This window comes from Arthrobotrys flagrans, assembly GCF_004000055.1.
Source record: "Arthrobotrys flagrans strain CBS H-5679 chromosome Unknown unitig_8, whole genome shotgun sequence".
Lineage (NCBI taxonomy): Eukaryota > Fungi > Ascomycota > Orbiliomycetes > Orbiliales > Orbiliaceae > Arthrobotrys > Arthrobotrys flagrans.
Window position 1 is genome coordinate 3,599,343 of NW_027137553.1, and position 13,987 is coordinate 3,613,329.

General features: G+C 45.1%; 5 protein-coding genes across 6 annotated transcripts; 1 reads left to right on the plus strand and 4 right to left on the minus strand.

Annotated features, from left to right (window-relative positions):
* Positions 1-87: 87 nt before the first annotated feature.
* DFL_007529 (uncharacterized protein) lies at positions 88-1,496 on the minus strand (the record flags this gene model as incomplete). Its single annotated transcript, XM_067637124.1, has 3 exons — positions 88-295; positions 355-915; positions 1,210-1,496. The coding sequence occupies 3 exons, from the start codon at positions 1,494-1,496 to the stop codon at positions 88-90; spliced, it is 1,056 nt and encodes a 351-aa protein (XP_067488672.1).
* Positions 1,497-2,315: 819 nt separating this feature from the next.
* On the minus strand, positions 2,316-3,236 carry DFL_007530 (uncharacterized protein; the record flags this gene model as incomplete). Its single annotated transcript, XM_067637126.1, has 1 exon — positions 2,316-3,236. The coding sequence occupies one exon, from the start codon at positions 3,234-3,236 to the stop codon at positions 2,316-2,318; it is 921 nt and encodes a 306-aa protein (XP_067488673.1).
* Positions 3,237-4,882: 1,646 nt separating this feature from the next.
* DFL_007531 (uncharacterized protein) lies at positions 4,883-5,726 on the minus strand (the record flags this gene model as incomplete). Its single annotated transcript, XM_067637127.1, has 2 exons — positions 4,883-5,115; positions 5,216-5,726. 2 exons carry the CDS (start codon positions 5,724-5,726, stop codon positions 4,883-4,885), a joined length of 744 nt encoding a protein of 247 aa, XP_067488674.1.
* A 3,994-nt stretch (positions 5,727-9,720) lies between these two features.
* On the plus strand, positions 9,721-11,180 carry DFL_007532 (uncharacterized protein; the record flags this gene model as incomplete). 2 transcript variants are annotated; one of them, XM_067637128.1, is made up of 6 exons in its annotated part: positions 9,721-9,880; positions 9,959-10,111; positions 10,182-10,328; positions 10,404-10,553; positions 10,933-11,082; positions 11,149-11,180. In XM_067637128.1, the coding sequence occupies 6 exons, from the start codon at positions 9,721-9,723 to the stop codon at positions 11,178-11,180; spliced, it is 792 nt and encodes a 263-aa protein (XP_067488675.1). The 2 variants fall into 2 exon arrangements, with proteins under 2 accessions (XP_067488675.1, XP_067488676.1); XM_067637129.1 differs by lacking the exon at positions 9,959-10,111.
* A 966-nt stretch (positions 11,181-12,146) lies between these two features.
* On the minus strand, positions 12,147-13,590 carry DFL_007533 (uncharacterized protein; the record flags this gene model as incomplete). Its single annotated transcript, XM_067637130.1, has 6 exons — positions 12,147-12,353; positions 12,417-12,482; positions 12,562-12,876; positions 12,927-13,178; positions 13,336-13,386; positions 13,480-13,590. The coding sequence occupies 6 exons, from the start codon at positions 13,588-13,590 to the stop codon at positions 12,147-12,149; spliced, it is 1,002 nt and encodes a 333-aa protein (XP_067488677.1).
* Positions 13,591-13,987: the final 397 nt, after the last annotated feature.

Sequence of the window (13,987 nt, forward strand, 5' to 3'; positions counted from 1 at the left end):
TCCTTCGTATACTACATCCTCTTATGTTAACTTGACCGATCAAATATTTTCAATTTTGTCTCATTCACATCTACAAATCCAACAATCTTACACAGTCGCTAGCGGCAAATCCAACTCTACAACATAAGGACACCGTGCCGCCTCCGCATAATTGCTACTCCCCGCCCCAACAAGCGAGGCATTCACAAACATCGTGATTTTACCCCTGACCACATCCTTTGTTACGGCTGTAGCATCCGTAAACACTGCCCCATCCTTTTCAGCCATCTGAGCCTTCACATCCTTTGCCTCCTTGCTGTCCCACCCCAAAAGCTTTACACCTGCCGCTTCATGGATATGTCCGCAAACACTCACCAGCGGCTTGACTTGTCCAGGAAGCTTCGTAAATGTTTACATCCCACGCTTTTCCCACACGATGTACTATCAAGAATTCCACAAGCAGGTCCGTGTATCACCGTCACATCCACTTTTCCTGCCTTCAAACTACCCGTAGAGTTGAACTTTTCCCAAAAGTCAAAATCGGAATTGTATCTAAACGCCCCACCATCATGTGGCCGTGGTCCGCGTGGTGTATACGGCGATGCAAATACCGTTAACGTCGCCCCGTTCTTTAATGTAAACGTTTTTACCTCGTTTTCGAGATAGAATATCCCCTTAGCCTTCATCTCCTTGCTCTTCAAATATCCTCGGCACGTTACTTGTTTTACCTTCGGCCGGTTTTCTTTGTTGTCGCTCTTGAAATCAATGTTGCGGGAATCCAAGGTTGAGCTCGATGAATCATCAACGTGATCTCCAACTACTTCCAAGCAAGTGTCATGATTCCCCGCTATCAACACCTTGATCTCCGCGGGAACACGTTCGATCCATGATATCGCTGCTTTTAAAGCGGATAGATTACTATCCTGCGTCATATCCCTAGCATGGATAAAAACATCCGTTTTAGGAAACGGATGCCGGAATAAGGCATCTTTATGCTCTGAACCTTGCGGTTGAACATCATGAGTGTCCGAACCAGTAAAAACAATGTTTCAGCCGTTGTGGGCTTTTTTTTCGATTGTAGCAGTGCTCGGCGGGATAAATGAAATTTTCAAGGTGTCTGGAGTTCTTGTTGGGGGTTTGATAGAATTATCGAGAGCTTTTACCTCGCTCATCGCGGATAATTGCGGCTTTTCGTTATTAAGTATCGGTATCGATAGGCTTGGCTACTACTGCTCTAGAATCGCTCGTAGTGCTGTCGATTTTCTTGCGGCGTCTTCGTGCAGGGAAATTAGGATATCAGTAGCCTCGACTAATACTTGCCTCCCTGTCTTAACTGCGGTGCGGGTAGCTATAATTCTCGCCTCGCTGGGCTGATAGTGAGGAGTAGCCGTATTTTCCGTTTTCGCCTTCTTCGTGGTGGTATCTGTGGTGTCGGTGGTACTCAAGTTTCGCAAATCCTTTGCAAGAGCTTTGACTCTGCTGCTTGCATTTCGTGGTTTATTTCTTGTCGCTGGCATGGTTTTATTCGAGGTTCGAGTAAATTTTGTATATATCGTCGATAGTTTTTAATTTTGCGGTTACTGTTATAGCCGTATCTTCCCAGAGCGTCGTTTCGCCTGGTATTAATAAGAATATCTAGGACTCGCCCGCGAAAAATGCAACAACCCGTCGAGTTCGAAGGATGAAAACTGGCTCTGAACCCTCAAAAGACAGGAATACAATGAGGCCAAGTAGGTAATCCCTAAATTCAAGTTCTAGACTTTATACATGATATCCCGAAACTACGTCCCGTTAGTTCTAGTCAAATTCGAACTCTGTAGTTGAAAGTCTAGAGGGATCCCGAGGACTATGTGAAACCAGTCATATTACCACAGTGACCCCCGTTCAAGCATATGATGTTCGATATCATTCATAGCATTATCATTATCATATTACTACCTAAGATATAAACCCAAAGTACACAGGCCAAGTAGATATATTCCCGCGAGGGATGAAAAAAAAATATAAAAAAAATAATAATATCCCATGCAATTCCAACGTCAAGACTCCAATTGGCCAAACGATCTTTTGCAAAAAAGACAGAACCAAAGCTAACAAAAGGAAAGAATTCAGGAAAAGGAAAGGGAAAACAATACATCAATTAAGAAACCCAGCTTAGCGAAAGAAAGCATCATTCAATGTATAACTCATCCATCAGACTAGCTCTAGATGTCGATCCGGGACCAGCTCACCCCCATTATGAGTTACCATTCTGAACTAATCCCAGACCAAATGCAAACGCATGATTAAAAAGAAAAAACGAGTAGGTATCGTCCGAATCATGAGAACAATGAGAATCACCATAAGCTATCCACCGCATCCAAAATTGACCGCTTCCTTTCCCACCGTTCCTTCTCCTCCTCTGTCATCGATTCGTAATCGATCCTAACCTCATGCTCAATCTTGACTCCCATTTCGCTCGGTCTCCTCCCTTCCCCTCCTTCTCCCTCTTCGCCATCGTCGTCCTCCCTCTCATCTCCAAGCCCAATAGCACTCTTTGCCCTCCTCCTAGTCCAAATACTCGGCCGGTACACGAATCCAAAGTATTGCCGATAAGGTATAACGTCTGCACCGTTCTTAGCAAGACTATGCGTCGATCTGCAGCTCACAGAATACTCTCCAGCCAGTTTACTAAACTGCCCCAGTCTGTTATTAGCATTAGTCGTAGTAGTAAAAGTCGTGGTAGTAAAAGTCGTGGTATTAATCGTATTCGCATGCCGAATATTCGACGATGGTTGCTCTCGTGTGAAGCCAAAGCTGCCATCCAGCTGGAAGTTTGGGGCAGATCTTCGGTATTTCGCTGGTGGCCGTCTTGTATTATTCTCGTTTTCTTCGTTTCTATCTTCTTCTTCCACGTCCTCTAGCTCTTCACCTTCATCAATTTCATCATATCCTTCCTCCTCTTCAACATCATCCTTAATAGTCGGCCTCCACCCCTTCGGCCTTGCCATCTCAAGAGGAGGAGGCGTATAATACGGAGTCCCACCAGCGACCTTAACCACCCGACTTTCCAGACTCTCCCGCCTCGACGAATCTGCCATCTCGAACTTTGCCCGATTCTTCGCAATCGATGGGTTCGGCGCCACCGCCCCACCACCTGTTGTACCCCCTTTAGAAGCCAAGGCAGATGACTTAACACCACTGTTCCCGACTTTACTACTAAACGGCGTCACAAAACTCTTAAACAATGGCTTTAGTGCCGGCGCACAAGCACACATTATTGCTAAATTAATCTCGATATGCGAAAACAATAAGATGAAAATTGCATCATACGAAACGCCAACTGTATCCCGGTACTTCCAGAGCGACTACAGCCTTGCCACAGAGCCTGCGACCGCCACCACGCCCACAGAAAATATTGCAATCGGTGCCACTATAACCAATAAACCAATTAGTATTGTTTATCTTTATTAATTGGGGAGGGGGAATGGAATATACACTTTCTCCGCCTGTCAATTTGAAGCTATTGTAGCACGGGAATGGATAAGAGGAGGATAATCAAGTCCGAAGCAATACTGATCGATGCGGTACTATAATACAACCAGCGACCACGCTATCGAGGGATTCTATAGATTGGTTTCTTTAACATTCCTTGGTCCATGGATTCCATGTGATCGTCGCATAAATCCTCTCTCGACTCCCCTCGAAACATTTTGCGGAAAGGGAGGGGTTAGTTACTTAAGTACTTACATAAGCAAAAATAAACGTAATATACCAAGCAATAACAAAGGTACCGACGGCGTAGACAGTGTATCGGTACACCTTTGCGGCGAGATTTTGATGTAAAACGCCAATATCGAGAGTTCGATGAAGAGTAGGACCAGTGGGTAAAGGATTTGGTAGGCGAACCAATAGCGGGGTGTGGGGATTAGTTCGTCGATGGTCTAAATATTAATCCAAAAAGAGTCAAGTAAGGAACCTGAATTTTTAGTCAGAGACAAGAACTATATTTTCTTTGAAGTTCTTGTTTGCTAAATTTGAGTGGCAGAGGGGGGACAAGGCTTTGTTGGGTTTTTGCTTGTATGTGCAGTTTGTTATATTAAAAGATAGGGCAAGCAAGGGCGAGATGTCATGAGTTTCAGATCGAGAGTAAAATGTTTAGAATTGAACTTACGACTGTAGAAATATGGCGTCCGGTACCGTATTTAATCTGGAGGTAATTCATAACCGCGAGGGCCCATTCTGCTACAATTCCAACCGTTATAGACCAGTAGTCCGCACCAACTCTGTGGATGAGAAAGTAACGACAGTACAGCCTAGATTGTTTTAATGGAAAAACGGCAATCATGCGGCAAGATCCTCCACTGTAGACAGTTTGCTTTAAAAAGGATTTTTTGAATGCAACGATTGCAGAAATCACTTACCGCAATATCACAAAAATAGTGGCTATTCCAAGGAAAACGAAAGTGATGGATGGAATAATGGATGTCTAGGTGACCTATTTCCCACTGGGTTCCCGCTTAAGGTCGCCGTCGGTGTTGTTGGCGCCATGACTTGGCTCGTAAGTCAAGATTTCGAAACGGCTAATGATTGCGGGCGGTGAACTTGGAAAGACGTTTAGATATCACATTTTCCTTTTTACAATAACTGGTTATTTGTGGCATCATTTCTTTCATTTTGATTATAACTGCATTGTCGATAATTATCATATCTGGATTTTCGATAGTCATGCAACGCTTTTTTGTTCAAAAATACCACATGGCTGCGAAAGATATACACCAGCTGTCCTATGACCCCTCCCAGTCAAAGGCCCAAATTCATCACCCATTATAATATTATTTTGTAAGCAGAGTAAACTCCCGAAATCCCTTCCTTTTATATGCGAAGCATGAGCATCTTCCCTTCGTTATAAAATACATGTCCTTTATTCATAATCATAGCAAAGGATATCCCCTTGCGAGTTCATAATTTGTGCAAGCGTCACATTTGGCGCCAACTTGCCCAACCCGACCTTAAAACCGAGTGTAATATTTGGCCCCGTGTAGTCGAAAGGAATAATAGGTCCACCGACATCGAAGAGTCTGGCGGGCAGATTCCTTTTCTGCCAGGTCCAGAGCATGCGGTTCATTGTTGTGTGGTGGAGATAGAAGATTGGGTCTGACAGGATAGACGGTCAGCTGGGACGTTCTTCAATGCCTATCATCACCCAAATAGAGTACCTAATGCCTTGTATGTATAGAAAGAAGGGATTACGTACCACCAGGACTAGCGTAGACATCACCGAGAGCTCCTAAAGCACCTCCAACCCCAAAATGCCCAGCACCGTGAACATTCGGAACCGTAAAATCTAGTACGTTCTCCAATCGATATGCAAAGTCCGAATACTTGTTCACATCCAGTTCCCAATTAGCCAATGCCGGTGTCGCCCACTTCACCATAGGTCGTGAAAAGTCTCGTGTCAGACATCTAGGGTTGTAAGCTAGACTAGAGCCGGGACCCAGATTGACACTCCACTTCGGCCAAGCGAAGGGTCCTTTGGGGACACAACCACCATCGCTTCGTTCAGGGACCGCGAACGGATTTTCACCGTCGACGTAGACGCCGTTGCCGCCAAAACCAGTATGATTGTCGAAGATAGGCCATCGGGACATGTCTTTACCGCTGTTGTTGTCGATGGTCCAGTTCCAGTATGGTTGGGCGCCACGGTAGCCACAAACATCTCGGAGGGTCTTCTCATATATGGCGATGTAGTAGCGATGCCAGAGCATGAAGTGACCCTAAGTGTGCTCTGGTTAGGGTGGAGATAGTGGGCGATGCTTTGAAAGTGGAGATACTTATAACCTAGTGGATGTTAGGTGTTTGGGCTGAATGGACGGCCTGGAAGTCATCGTATCGATTTTGGAGACCTGGGATGCCGGTTATCGACTTGGCTTTCTTCTTATTTCCGAGACACCGGACGGCTGCGATGTATGCCTTCTTCTCAGAGGTCGACAGAGCTCTCCTAGTGGCAGACAACATTAGCTTCGTCTCAACATTGAGAGTTCGATGAATACCCCTACCAATCCTTCCTGATCAGAGGACGACGACATTTCGGCGAGGCGTAAAGGTACTTCCGGGAGGGAGCGTTGCCATACGTCGGTGAAGCCGAGATAAGAGAGACTAAGGCCCCAGAAGAGCGAAGATGATAACAAATCGAATCAATCTCGAAATCGAAGCCATCTTGATCTCAATGGTAATGTTTTCAGTTACTCAAGATATGTAGGAATCGGGCTGTCTGGGTTCGAGGGATAGAAAGAGGTAAGAGCTTTAGGATGGAAGCAAAGAATCGGATTAAATGAAACCAATTTATAGGCGGTCTTTCCAGCTCCAGGATTCCAGATCCGAGCTGGCCATTGCCGTTCACCCGTCCGCGTCTTTGCCATCCAAGCCAGCTGCATCGCTACAGCAGAACCGCCCGCGGCGACGCCCCGATTCTAACAAAATTACAAGAAGAGAGCTACCAACTAGGAAATAATCTTGAATCAGCCAAAAGTATCATCAAAATCCTCCTGCAGATGCCCTTGAAAACTCTGAGCTAGGAGACTCCACTTCCTCGCAGTTGGGACATCATTGTTCTTGATATCATGCCTTTGATATGTCGCTTCTATTCGTTGCTGTTCAATGTTCCCTGTCGCATACGCGTTTCCTAGAGACCCAGAGGCGAAAAGCGACATGGATTGCAGGACAAAGCGGCAGCGATAAATGCAATAGAAGTGGACCCTGTATCCCTTCCGAGGAATATCTAGCGAAACTCCCCACCGTCCCGGAACCGCCACCGCCCTCGTCTCGCCTTTTCTTTCCCTTCCGTCACATCAGGCTCGGCCGATTTTTTTCCGCCAGCAACTTCGAGACGAGGAAGAAATAGAAAGAAGAAGAAAAGGTCTCATATCAAACGTCCTCAATGCTACGTGCTGGAGATTCAGAAGAAGTCGATTGCCTAAAGGATTTTCGAAGGTGTCATGAGTACCACGCGGATCCCCTCAGAAGATAACACAAACAGAAGCTTAACTTTCTTCGTCACAACTCCCGCGGTCGATTTGCGACGGAATTGGGTAAAGTTAGCTAGTTGTCTATCAACATCCTGGAAGGAAAGCCTTTTGTTTCAAGTATAGTCTCCTAGGGGTGCGGAGCCCTTGAAAGTCAAAAGGCGACAAGAAAAAATGAACAGACTGTGGTGTCATGACCTTTTAGTAGAAGTAATCGGGCTGGGTTGCTATTGATAGGTCCGCCAGGAGGTCGAACGACTAAGACTGGCTGACGTAATCGAAGGGATGAAATTCAACGGCCGTGGTCTTCCAAAAAGTTAATATTTCGAATAACGGTGACATACATATGGGATTCCAGATCGCTAATATATGATTTCAAATGAACCTTTTTATCTAATCAAGTCCCCGATCTCGGTTGATAATCATTGACCTTATGTATGTGGTTGGCATCTCGTTTTTTTCGCCCCATCAGAGACTGGGTTACGCCTGTCAACTTTCACACCTGGGAACACAAAAAATCCAACAAGAGAACGTTAGCTATGCTACAAGTTCTTACTAGTTGTCAAGGTCTGCCTAGTTGTCACTCTATACGGGATTTCCCTAATTTTCTGAGCTCCCAAAAATTATTACAATGTCGCCCCATAACCGACTTATTCCTTCGCTGGGACACGCAACGTCGTCACACACTGTGCAACACACACTCCCAGGACACAATGACACGGCGGACCTGACAGCAGAACTTTTTTTGGGGTTGATGTTTGAATTGGGAAATGACATGCATGCGACTCTTAAGCTCTTCGGGAAATATTTCTCTAAATGCATAAACCTTCCTGACGAATGACTCGGGGCATTCCTAAGCTTTAATTGTTTGGAAGAGATGTATAAAAGACGGTGAGGCGTTCGCTTCCTCTGTAACCATGTGGGGTCTGCAGCTGCTGGCTACTTCTGGTCTTAGTCAGGTTTTAGCTGTGGTAAGCCGGAGCTAAGGTTGAGATTTGAACGGATCAAGTACCAGAATATATATCATTGTTCATTATACAATAAGTAGTATGACTGAAGAAGGTCCGTTGACAGCTCAAACCCGTGTCTGCTTACCAGTTGCCTAACATCATCATGAAGGGACATGTAAGTACACATTCTGCAGCCGTCGCAGCCTTCGGTATGAGCTATCCAATCATTAGTCATACCGAAAGATCCGGTCAGGCTTCAGGATTTAACCTCGGGACCCAGGGCCAAATGGATATTTGAAAATCTTTAGCAGAGAGTGAATAGGAACCCGGCACTCAGGAAATTAATGTTGACGTCTGCCGCTCCTTCGTAAGAGTAATGTTAATAATCCGTTTAACCTATCTATAACGTTACTACCACACCTAAGCCGGATATATTCCCACACTGGCAGACCATATTACGTGGGAAATACCCTTGGCCTTATTTATTTATTTATTTTTCCTTTCTTTCTTTTCAGATATTATAACCGGACCCGACCCCAGGTCGTATGCAGAACCTTCGGTGTGTTGCGGCAGTGTCAACCTGAGAATACCACGCCTACTCCACCATCACGCGGAGCAAATATCTATGTTCGATTAGAATCGATTGGCTTAAATCGTTCCGATAAACAACGTAGGCTGACATAGTCCCAGTGAGAAACCATTCGCCCAATCGCAACTTAATCTTCGGTTCTAATCAGTTTTCTTTCCGACGCAGGAACTCCCGGTCCGTGTCCTAGTTAAATTATCCGCTTGGCTAAATCTGCTCTATACTAACTGGTTAGCCCGCACCGGACTGTCAGACAGGCAAGATTTGTTATGACGGGCCGAAAATTATTACAGGTACCTGAGTAACTTGTATACACGGGCCAAAAAGTAATCCTGTCGCCAGGGCCGAAAAGCGACCATTTCAGCATGTTCTTCTGCAAGCATCATGGAAGCTTCAACCAGGTCGAGCCGGGCTCCCCAGGAAAATGCCTCAGCTGCGGACATAACAATATTCCCATAGAAAAAAAGAACACTCTAAACTTTTCAGGTGGAACCAGCCCTACGGGCCACACTCTAATCAATCATATTCGGATCCCCCGCAAATTTCGCCTAGCCTACAGATATACAGCTGGCTGCTATGTATGCAATTATAGGTTACCCTGCATTACCCTTTCCCTGACTGCAACCCTCCAATCAATCAACACTGAGTTTCACCTATTGAGCCGCAGTAATATCCTCTTTCTTTCTTTCTTTCGTTTTTTCTTTTCTTTCTCGAACGATATGTGCATCTGCAACTTTTCGTAGGACCGTTCCGTCAGGGGCCGTCAGCTGCATGCCGAACATCGCACTTTTCACCCCTTGGAAAATAGAAGCCAACATATGCAACAGACGTAGGACAAGAGGCCATAGCCTGAAAATTTATGTAACATATTGCAGTAACGCTAGTCCGAGCCCAAGGGAGCCCTTTTCGCTACTTGGGAGCCGGACGGGAGATGCCATTTCATGGATTAAAGGGAAGCGGATGGATGAAAATGGCTTGCGGTTCCAGATAACTGAATCTGCGTCAATGGATCTATTTAATAGACCTAGGATCCCAATTTAAATTTCCAGTTCTTCATCTAGCAGGTTCATTTAACCAACGGTAGTCAACGAGCAGTGTTCGAATTGAAGCATAACGGTATCTTTTACACTGTTCATAGCTTCTTTCCTTCGGATTTGCGGAACGGTTATACACACACGAATACCACAAACCTCGAGAAAATATGCAGCTCAAGTTCCTCGTCGCGGCCTTTGCCTCGCTGGCTCTTGCTAGTGCCGTCGCTCTTCCAGAGCCACAGGATGCTTCACCGTCCTTCGTATGCGGTTGCACCAATGCATGCAAGATTGCTAATCGGCCAGGCATTCTCTGCCCGGAGTACTGTGGTAAGTATAAACTATGTTTATAAGTACTGATATCATTGTTTCAATCGCTTAATGTATATTCTGCTTTTTATCATGTAGACCCTCAATACGAGTGTCCCCCCACTCTTGTCTCGTACGTTCCTACCGCTACGCAGACTCCCATTAGAGTCACAGAGACCTGTGGTCCTTGTTTGAACGACTGCCTCGTTGGCTGCCCGGATCTTAGACTATGCAGATGTGCCTACTTTTGCGGTAATATTTTTGCACTCGTAATGTTGCCAAAATATTTATCTACAGAACTGACATAGACATCTTATACCAGATCCCAAATATTTCTGCCCGACATCGACAACTACTACTCCAACCAAGCCAACTCTTACCCCAAGACCAACCTTCATTTGTGGATGCACAAATGACTGCAAGATTAACTGTCCAAAGGGCGATACTTGCATCTGCCCACAATATTGCGGTAACTACCCCCAAATATCTTAGGGTATCGATGCCAAATTTACAAAGGACATGTAAACTAATATCATCCCTTCAGACCCCAAGTACGAATGTGATATCACAGCAACCCTTAGCATCAGGCCAACCAAAGTCACCACCGCCACTCCAAAGCCAACATGCGGATGCACAAACGACTGCATAATCAACTGCCCACCAGGCGAAAACTGCATCTGCCCACAATACTGCGGTATGTCCAAATATCTTCTCCTAAATATAATCCTGATCCCCTCCAAAATCCCATATATTCCTGTACGCTGTGCGGTCCTGAAACTTCTCAGGCTAACGGCAAAAACTTTCGGAACGCTCTTGTGTGTTCAAAAGACCCAAAATATCTCTGCCTCACAACCAAACCAACAAAAACAACCACAAGTGTTAAACCAACATTTACCTGTGGCTGCCTGAACGACTGTATTGTAAACTGCAAAGAAGAGCCATGCGGCTGTCCCAGGAACTGCGGTGTGTAGCTTTGTATACCCCCAGTCTTTTGTATTCTCTTCAATATCGCGACTACTACTTCCTTCCCTTTGAATTTACCGACATCAACTAATTTTTATATCCACTTCTAGACCCTAAATACGCCTGCCCTGAGACTCTCCTCACCAAGAGAGTTATCAGCACCGTCCCAGTTCCAACAACAACTGGTATCCCATGCGGCTGCCACAACGACTGCACCATCTCCTGCCTTAAGAAAATATGTGCTTGCCCAGCATACTGCGGTATGTGCCACCAATACACCCTATGAAACTGTAGCATCGCAACTGACACGAAACACTTTCTTCTAGATCCCAAGTACGCGTGCACAGCTGTTGCGTAAAAGGCCCACTTGACTTGCATTTAAGTGACCCTGAGATGCAAATGCATTCACCTATAGATGGCTCTATAACCAACGAAGGCCGTCGACTGTCCATGTGATTTATGATATATTACTGATACCACACATATGCATTGGTACCACTTTTTTTAAACAAAAATTTAATGTTTTATGGATTTTGTTTGTAGATAAATATATATATATATATATATATTTTCTTCTTTATTCTTTTGGATAGTACTTTTCTCTTCATTCTGGGACGAGGCATATTTTTTTGCATGGCCTGGATTCACGTTGTATATTAACTGTGAATACTTGACTTACCAAAACCTTTCATTTTCATCCTCGAGCTCCCGTATATTTCATCCGAAAAGCTATAACCATAAAGGAAATCATGAGAGAATTGTCGTTTAATTTTTTTCTCTCTTCAATTTAACCGTCCAAAAGCCAAGGTAACAATGCCTGTTGATCTGCAATTTAATGCATCCGTCAGTCCATGATGAACAAGTGTTGGGCAAATTTGGCTGAAAATTTGACAGGGCACAGCGCAGGGCCAAGCAAGATTTAGGCGGCCTTGTTACCCGAAGCTGCCGAAGTTATTTTGGCGAATACGAGCTATTGTTAACAAGGGGTGCGTGGTACACTAATCCATGTGGAGTGCTTTACGACGTCGGTAACCGGCAGTTGATTGTTGAGCTTTGAATTGGTCTGGTTATGTTGAATTCTGACGGCTGTAGGATACGGAATGGGACGGATGGAAACGTTTCAATTCAAGGTCCTCGGCCTGCCAGATTAGGCTCGAGCACAAGAGGTCTGTTAAACAAGATCTGGCCATCCTTGCCAGTTGAGTAGCAGTAATATTTTAAACTAGAATTTTCGCACATCGGATGTCGACGCCGCAATATAATTTATTACCGCGTCCGAATGAAGTCAAAAAAGGTGCACAAAGAAAGTGATTCGTCTAACCGCTCAAAAACCTTGGGTGTGTTCCTCAAGCCAATTCCAAAATTTAAGTGCACCTCCACTATTGCAAGTGTCGATGATATCAGATCGCATCGGACCTACTCGACCCCATGGAATGATGACAGAGCCGTTCTTGGATTGGTCGATTTCTGGAGATAGTGTTGCGTATAGTTCTGTCAAACCGCCGTAACGTGCTGGGTATAAGAACGTCCACTGTGTAACTTATGATTAGTGACGATTAACTTTTATGAAGTTGGTGAATAAAAGGGGACATACGCCGAGAGCCCTCAGTAGAAAGCTATGCCTCATTAAATCCGTTTTCAAATTCCCAGGATTAGGCGACTAAAACTTGTCAGTTTATATCATCTTCTCACAGATCTACAGGGAGATCTAACAGAAGAAAACCCGATATATGACTTACAACCGCGATAATCCCCGTATCTTTATATTTCTCGGCATATCCCTTCGCCATCACAGTATTCGCGCATTTACTTTGGGCGTACTTGAGCCATGTGTCCACCCCTGGAAGATTCGACAGTGGCGGGATCCCCTTGCCTTCGATATTTTCATAGTTGATCCCACCGGTTGGTGCAATATGCGCACAGATTGAAGATAGGAATACAACCCTGACAGAATCCTTGGGTGCGAATTTTGCGGTTTCAACGAGGAGATTTTGGAGGTGTCGTTGGAGCACGAAGGGGCCAACAACGTTGGTTCCGAATTGAAGGTCCCATCCCTATAAAACATTTTAGCACTCAGCAAACAATAACATGCTATCCTGATTACCTGTGCGCTTCTCCAACTCGTCGGGGCTGCCATCACGCCCGCATTGTGGACTACTGCGTCTAATCTTCGTTCTTGCGAAAGAAGCTCATCGGCTGCAGGTTTGATAGTGGTAAGATCGCTAAGATCTAGTTGGAGCAACTCGATTCCTCCATCGGATTTCGGGTGTTCATCTTTGATCTTAGTGACGGCGGCGGTCCCGTTATCTTTAGATCTTCCAGCGATATATACTTTTGCGTTTTTGGAATATAGGATCTAATGTTGCACAGAGGGTTAATCTTGCATTAAGGCATTCTCGGGATTTTCATGCATAAATCAGTAAACTGGTATGCGCCGGTTCTCGCTCCTCAATGGACCGGACCAAAAACGAGGAAATACAACTATAAAAAATTCAAATGAAGTCGTCACTAACCTTTGCAAGCTCAAATCCAATACCACCAGTTGCACCAGTGACTAGGTAAACCTAAAATCCAATACTCGTTAGTCAGTTCATGCGCATGGATACGCTTCCAGCGAAAGATGTTTAAACGTTTGTTGCTATGAACATCGATTATACCTTTCCGGACAAATCAGAAACATCTTTCTCCTCGAACCCTGGCTTTGGAGGGAAGCCCTCTGATGTTACTAGTTGCCACAGGGCCGTATATATGCCATACAATAAGGACATTGTGGCTGAGGACACCAAAGGGCTGAGATTTTAGTATTGAAAAGGTGCCGGGCGTATGAGAAACAAGACCGGGAATCCTAGAAGCCGATGGGACATGGCGTTCAGTTCGCGGGATCCAGGGCGGTTTCAGAATACCACATACAACACATTTTTCAAGTACCACTTGTGTTGAACTACCAGCTCAACACATTAGTGTTTTGGCTGGGCCAGCCGTCTTGCTTCTAGACTACCACCCATGGACAGTACTCGAGTGGAACGCCAGATGACAGCCTTCAAAAAGTCACAACAATCGTGTTAGCCAGAGCGTGCAGCAATACGAACGAGTATTCAGCTATATATATATAACTTACACCCGGATTCCTTGTCTCAAACGCAATCACCAAGAACCCACCACCAG